The 7,635-nt window shown below is 48.5% G+C and overlaps 1 protein-coding gene across 1 annotated transcript in view; it reads left to right on the top strand.

Annotated features, from left to right (window-relative positions):
- CCDC97 (coiled-coil domain containing 97) overlaps positions 1-7,403 on the top strand; it is a 20,183-nt gene extending 12,780 nt beyond the window's left edge. The window contains exons 5-7 of the mRNA XM_083453489.1: positions 1,110-1,414; positions 4,877-5,006; positions 6,716-7,403. Of these exons, the coding sequence (XP_083309615.1) occupies positions 1,110-1,414; positions 4,877-5,006; positions 6,716-6,830 (550 nt within the window). The 3' untranslated portion in view covers positions 6,831-7,403. The remainder of the gene's footprint in view (positions 1-1,109; positions 1,415-4,876; positions 5,007-6,715) is intronic.
- The last annotated feature ends 232 nt before the right edge of the window (positions 7,404-7,635 follow it).

The following is a 7,635-nucleotide window of genomic DNA, read 5'->3' on the forward strand; positions in this document are numbered from 1 at the left end:
AACTGTGCTGTGATTCTTGGATAAAGGGTGGTATAATAATAATAATAATAATAATAATAATAATAATAATAATAATAATAATTTATTTATACCTTGCCCATCTGGCTGGGTTTCCCCAGCCACTCTGGGTGGCTTCCAACAGAATATTAAAATACAATAGTCTATTAAACATTAAAAGCTTCCCTAAACATAATAATAATAATAATACAGTGGTACTTCGGGTTACATATGCTTCAGGTTACATACGCTTCAGGTTACAGACTCTGCTAACCCAGAAATATTGTTTCAGGTTAAGAACTTTGCTTCAGGATAAGAACAGAAATTGTGTTCTGGTGGCGCAGTGGCAGCAGGAGGCCCCATTAGCTAAAGTGGTGCTTCAGGTTAAGAATAGTTTCAGATTAAGAACGGACCTCCGGAACGAATTAAGTACGTAACCAGAGATAACACTGTATAATTATCATCATATATACTCCTGATACTGAACACAATTATAAAACTTATATAGAAGAAATTTAAAACAGACTTCCAATTAATCTCACTGTACTTAATCTATCCATTACAGTGGTACCTCAGGTTAATTTGTTCCGGAGGTCCGATAAGAACCTGAAACTGTTCTTAACCTGAGGTACCACTTTAGCTAATGGGGCCTCCTGCTGCTGTCGCGCCACCGCTGCACGATTTCTGTTCTCATCCTGAAGCAAAGTTCTTAACCCGAGGTACTATTTCTGGGTTAGCGGAGCCTGTAACCTGAAGCGTATGTAACCCGAGGTACCACTGTATTACTTTTCTTGCATCTTACAGTGTGGTGGATTGTTTGATTCTTCTGTTATTTGTTTGTTTGATTGTATGTTTGTTTACTTGTATGTACGCCTGTTCTTTCATAAATGTATTTATTTTAAATTAATAAAGATATATTTTAAAAAAAGGAAATTCCACAACACCAAAGGACTGTTGCCAAGGAGTGTGGTGGAGTCTCCTTCTTTGGAGGTCTTTAAGCAGAGGCTTGACAACCATATGTCAGGAGTGCTCTGATGGTGTTTCCTGCTTGGCAGGGGGTTGGACTCGATGGCCCTTGTGGTCTCTTCCAACTCTATGATTCTATGATTCAAACATGGAAAGCTTCTCGAAACAAGCCCCATGCCTGCTTCTCTCTTGCCACCCGCAGGTGGGGAGTACTTCAGCGATGAGCAGATGCGCTGCCGGGAGCCCCTTCTTTACGAGCAGTACATCGGGCAGTACCTGAGCGACGAGGAGATGCAGGCGCTGGGCAGCGGCAAGCTGGAGGCCTCCTGCTCTCTCTCGGGCGTCCTCCTGGACTCCTACCAGGAGCAGGTCATCCAGCGGCGGCTGCAGGTCCAGCAGGAGCAGGAGGAGGCCTGCGAAGAGGAGGAAGAGGAAGACAGCGATGGTGGAGGTTGGTCAAGCAGAGGGGTAGGATCCAGCGGAGGGCGGGGAGACCTTCCCAGCTGGGGGAATAGCTAAGACTATGAAATCCGCTGCTCCAGGAGGTAGCGATGGCCTCCAAACTGGATGGCTTTAAAAGACGACTGGACACATTATTATTTTTTTACAAATTTATTTATTAGATTTTCCAATAAATTTACATTCACATAACATACTATGGGACGCGGGTGGCGCTGTGGGTTAAACCACAGAGCCTAGGGCTTGCCGATCAGAAGGTCGGCGGTTCGAATCCCCGCAACGGGGTGAGCTCCCGTTGCTCGGTCCCTGCTCCTGCCCACCTAGCAGTTCAAAAGCACGTCAAAGTGCAAGTAGATAAATGGTACCGCTCTGGCGGGAAGGTAAATGGTGTTTCTGTGTGCTGCTCTGGTTCGCCAGAAGCAGCTTAGTCATGCTGGCCACATGAGCTGGAAGCTGGACGCCGGCTCCTTCGGCCAATAAAGGGAGATGAGCGCCACAACCCTAGAGTCGGCCACGACTGGACCTAATGGTCAGCGGTCCCTTTACCTTTACCTAACAACATACTATATAGAAACAAGATTCCCAAGAGTCTCCTGGACTTCCCTCTTCCCCTTTGTGGGTCTTTTAATTAGTCCTTTCCTTCTGCATCTTTTATAATGATCCAAATTTTTGTAGCTCCATTATGTCCATTGTTACACTGCAAGTGTTATTGCAACCCCACTAACGATTTTAACTGTTTACAGTGGTTCTTAAGATAAATTGTAGATTTCCCCCATTCCTTATTAAAGTTTTGGTCCTCCTGATTTCTGATTCTTCTGGTCATTTTTGCCATTTCAGCATAGTTCATCAACTTGATCTGCCATTCTTCTCTGGCAGGGACTTTATCTTTTTTCCACCTCTGGGCTAATAATAATAATAATAATAATAATAATAATAATAATTTATTTATACTCTGCACTCCCCGACGAGAGCCGGGCTCAAGGCTGCTAACACCAGTAAAATTGCAGTAAAAACATAATAGGGAAAAAACCCCAATTCAAAATACAGGTTAAAATGCAATTTAAAACGCAGCCTCATTTTAAAAGTAGCCCATAGATCAAAAGCATAAGGGGGTGGGGGTGGGAGATAAGGGTCAGACTGAGTCCAAACCAAAGCCAGACGGAACAGCTCTGTCTTTCAGGCCCTGAAGAAAGATGTCAAGTCCCTCAGGGCCCTAGTCTCTTGTGACAGAGCGTTCCACCAAGTCGGGGCCAGTACTAAAAAGGCCCTGGCCCTAGTTGAGACCAATCTAACCACCTTGTGACTTGGGACCTCCAAAATGTTGTCATTTGTGGACCTTAAGGTCCTCCGTGGGGCATACCAGGAGAGGCGGTCCCGTAGGTACATGGGTCCTAGACCGCATAGGGCTTTAAAGGTCAAAACCAGCACCTTAAACCTGACCCTGTACTCCACCGGGAGCCAGTGCAGTTGGTAAAACACTGGATGAATGTGGTCCCGCGGCAAGGACCCCGTAAGGAGCCTCGCCATGGCTTTCTGCACCCGCTGGAGTTTCTGGGTCAGCTTCAAGGGCAGCCAGGCGTAGAGCGAGTTACAATAATCAAGCCTGGAGGTGACCGTCACATGGATCACTGTAGCATCCTTGCAGCCGTAGTCTCATACATACATTGTCTTTTCTGCTCCCTTGGGATTTCGGCTGGACAAATTCATGGAGGAGGGAGGCTATCAATGGCAACTGGCCCTGATGGCTATGCCCTGGCCTCACAGTTAAAGGCAGCAATGCTTCTGAACACTAGTTGCTGGAAATCACGGGAGGCGAAAGATCTCGGGTCCTGCTTGTGGCTTTCCCACAGGCATCTATCGTGAGAACGGGATGCTGGAATAGATTGGCCACTGGCCTGATCCAGCAAAGCTATTCTTATATTCGTATGGGGGCAGCATGCCAGGGGTGGGTGCCCAAGGCTAAAAGTGAGTGGGGCAACATGCGCAACACTCACCTTTACTTATTATTATTATTATTATTATCATCATTATTATTATTATCATCATCATTATTATTATTATTATTTATACCCCACCCATCTGGCTAGGTCTCCCCAGTCACTCTGGCCGGCTTCCAACAGAATATTAAAATACAATCGTCTATTAAACATTAAAAGCTTCCCTAAACAGGGCTGCCTTCAGATGTCTTCTAAAAGTCTGGTAGTTGTTTTTCTATTTGACATCTGGTGGGAGGAGGTTCCACAGGGCGGGTGCCACCACCGAGAAGGCCCTCTGCCTGGTTCCCTGGTTTCCTTTCTCCAAGGAAAGTCACAGGTTTCTGTATGCTCTCGCCCTGCCCCTTGTGAACATCTCTCCATCCTCCCTTCGGGCAAGGAAGAGGCATCAGCGCTGTCCAGGGACCCGTGCCAGGCGGGAAATGCAACTGAGGAGGGTCATTGAAGCGCATAGATAGGGATTGTGGCCTTGGTAGGCGTCTCAGGGGCCCTAGAGCAGGAGAGGCCTGGAGGTCTCATCCAGTGATTTGAGCAGCACAGCAGAAAATCCAGGGCTTTGGGAGGAAAAGCAAAAGCGCTTTTGACATGAGCATGAGGACTGGAGGACCGGTCTCTTGGGCTCATTTGGGTTCCCGAGAGATGGAGGTAGGATAACTGGCATCCTCTGGGCTGGGAATGTTGCTGTTTTTTAAGGGTGCAGGGAGGAAGGGTAGCTTATCTGCAGCTCCAGGAGGCTGTTGTAAACAAAAATCTGCCCTTTTCCCTTATGGGGTATCCAAGAGCCCATATAGAGTCCTTACCTAGGTTCCCTATTGGTAGGAGAGAATAACAGAGGCCAACCAGAGAATATTGAGAAGCAAAGCAGCTAGTAAGCTTGATCTTTATTGATCTGTTGCAACAGGGTGCTCCCCTCATCCGCAGGAGAGAGGAGGAACCCCGAAAAACGGCGTGCAAGGCCTTATAAAGACTTTTGAAATTGCCACCCTGTAGATCAAGACCACCCCCAGAAACATCACATACATCACAGAAGGGGTGTAACCTAAGACCACCCCTCAGATACATCACACCTACATCACAGAAAAGGCAGTCTAAAACAGAAATTTGAATATTGTTTATCTCCTGTCTGGCAGGTTACTTGATTGGATTGCCTGGGGAGCCTGGCCAGTCTTTTGTAGTGATAAATACTTAGTTCCTGGGCCAGGTCACAGGCTCACACCCTATTCATATCTTAAATGTGTCCTTAAGACAGGATTTGTGAGGAAAGAGACAATGGGGAGATTTCCCACTTTGACCTTGCAGAGAAAACATTTGGTCAGTTTAGGAATCAAAATGGTTCCAGGTTGGCCTTCCTGTGCTGATCTATGTACGTCCTTGTTTGGTACACTTGTGAACATTACCATATATATAAGACCTCAAAATTCCTATCACAAGGCTCACTGAGTCCCCTCTCCCCTCTCTAGACAAGGCCTCTGACCTGGACATGGAGGATTGGGTCCCTGAACAGGAGGAGAAGGCCTACCTGCGGGAAGAGTTCACCAGCCGCATGTACCAGCGCTTCCTCGACGGCAAGGATAGGGACTTCAACTACAGGTGAGGAATCAGGGTGGGACATCAGTAGGTAAGTCCTTTCACTCTTTGCTGTGGGCGTTTCTCTGTATCACTTTGGTGACGAGCCGTCGCCGCTGAAAAACACATGAATCCAAGGTTCTATTTCCAGCACCCTTCAACTAGTCTGGTGCATTCCAGGTGTTTGGGAACAGCTCCCATCGTTCGATGGAACAATGACTACAGCTGTAGAAATGGTTCTCATGCCCTTAGTTTATTTGAATGGGCGATCTTTTGTATGTTGCTGTACATTGACTCCCGGTGGAGTATCAGGTCAGGTTCAAGGTGCTGGTTTTGACCTTTAAAACCCTTTATGGCTTAGGGCCTCGTACTTACGGGACCGCCTCTCCTGGTATGACCCGCAGAGGACCTTAAGGTCCATGAATACTCATAGTTTAGAGGTCCCGGGCCCTAAGGAAGTCAGATTATCCTCCACCAGGGCCAGGGCCTTCTCAGTGATGGCCCCGACCTGGTGGAATGCTCTGTCCCATGAGACCAGGGCCCGGCAGGATTTAACTTCCTTCCACAGGGCTTGTAAGACAGAACTATTCCACCTGGATTTCAGTTTGAACCTGGCCTGATCTTTTATTCCCCTTCCTCCCCCCCCCCCCTTTTTATGAAGATTACCTGCTCTGGGATCCCACAGCTAATTCTCCCCTGATCTCCTCACTGGCCCAAATAGGACTAATTTAGCCAGCTAGCCCTGGTGATCATCTAATGTTTATTGGATGGATTTCCCCCCCTAAATTGATTTTTGATTTTATTGTTATTCACGTTTTATACCATATTTTATGCTGTTTTTTTGTTGCATCAATTAAGTGTTTTAAATTTGTTGTTAGCCGCCCTGAGCCTGGTTTTCTGAACCGGGAAGGGCGGGGTATAAATAAAAAATTATTATTATTATTATTACTACTACACTGGTTCAGTGATTTCTACCTGCGAAGTGGTTTATAAATGGACAAATAAAGAAACGAGACCATTCCTGGCCCAGCCAGCGTCTCACGTCTCGCATTGCACAGAACTCAGAGGTGGAGAGGGCTCCTCACTTCCACGCTGGATGAGACAGAGAGACCCAGGTCCCTCTTCCGTTACCCTGAACAACATTCCCGACCCACCCCAGTCCTGTGCCCTCCAAATGTTGCTGGACTCAAGCTCCCCATAAGGCACGACCAAGCTGGCCAGTGGTCAGGTGCGGTGGGAGTCGTCGTCCCAAACATCTGATGGGCTCCAGAACACGGAAGGGTGATCTAGAACATGCAGAGAGTGTGGGGCAAGGGAGAGGGGCATTCTCTTCTTGCTAGGTTTGGAGCAGGAGCAGCCAATGTTGCGAGACTCCAAATCCCATCAGGCCCCCGTGGTCAGGGATGATGGGATTTGTAGTCCAATAGTGGGTGGAGAGCACAGATTGGCCACTCCTGCTTTGGAAGCTCCCACCGCTCTGGGCTTTGGAGACTCTGAGGAGCAGTGACGATCTTGCATTGCTTCCCCTCTGCCTTACACTCCCTGGACACGCCGGGGGCCTTGTGGGGGCATGCTGAGCAGCAGCCACAGATTGTGGCTGGCTCCGTGGGTCAACCAAAGCTTGCGGATCCCTCTCCCTCCCACAGAGCAAGCTGGTTCCTCGGTGCCAGCTCCACAGACCTGCAGCCGCTTCCGGGTTTGTCAGTTTAAACCCGTGCCTTTCCTCCCTCCAGCGAGGTTGACGAGAACCCCGACTTTGACAACCTGGACATCGTGTCGCGGGACGAGGAGGAGCGCTACTTCGATGGGGAGGAGCCGGAAGACGCAGACGCTATGGAAGCAGAGTAGATGGGGCTGAGATCCTGACCCCCCAAGGTGCCAGGATGCAGCAGCAAGAGGATGTGTTGGCTGTTTCCTTCCCACCTTGTGCAACTTCTCTCCTGCCGGACTGGGTGTCTCCACCGATAGGGATCAGAATGGCACTGGAGTGCAGGGTGAGTTGTCTTGGAGGTCTATGGCAGTGGATGGTCCGTGATGCCTGCAGCATCTTCCGCACCCCACCACTCCTGAGCTCCTGAGCTCCCCACTTCCCAGTTGCTAAAGAGGAGTAAGGAAGGGAATGTCACTCCCTGGGACTGGTCATCGGCCGTCTGGATCGGAAGCACCAGCGCAGATTTTGGCTTCCCTTCCGTGGTGCCGCCTTCGCTTCTGGACATCCCTGTTGTAGAGATGTGTCTCTGTCTCTTTCCTGTAAGAATGGGTCTTCTGTGTTGGAGGTGGGGCTAGCCTGAAGCCCAGACCCTCCTGTGTGAGGGACATTGCTGGCTGGCAAGTTGGCTTTTTGTAGTATCTGACTATGTCTGACTGATCATTGTTTTTTTGCAGCGTTGGACAGCTGAAAATAAACAACCTTTTAAGTAATTTGTTGGGTGGTCTCTTAAAAGCGAGAAGGACCTTCGCCCCATCTTGATTTTGTTTTGCGTTTCCTTAGCTGACTTGCTCACCGTTCCCAGTGGATCGAGGCCACATTTATCTCTGCACCATATCAAAAGTCCATTACAGTAGTGCCTCGCAAGACGAAATTAATTCGTTCTGCGAGTCTCTTCGCCTAGCGGTTTTTTCGTCTTGCAAAGCAACCCTATTAGCGGCTTAG

The sequence above is a fragment of the Podarcis tiliguerta genome (assembly GCF_965153285.1).
Source record: "Podarcis tiliguerta genome assembly, chromosome: 8".
NCBI lineage: Eukaryota > Metazoa > Chordata > Lepidosauria > Squamata > Lacertidae > Podarcis > Podarcis tiliguerta.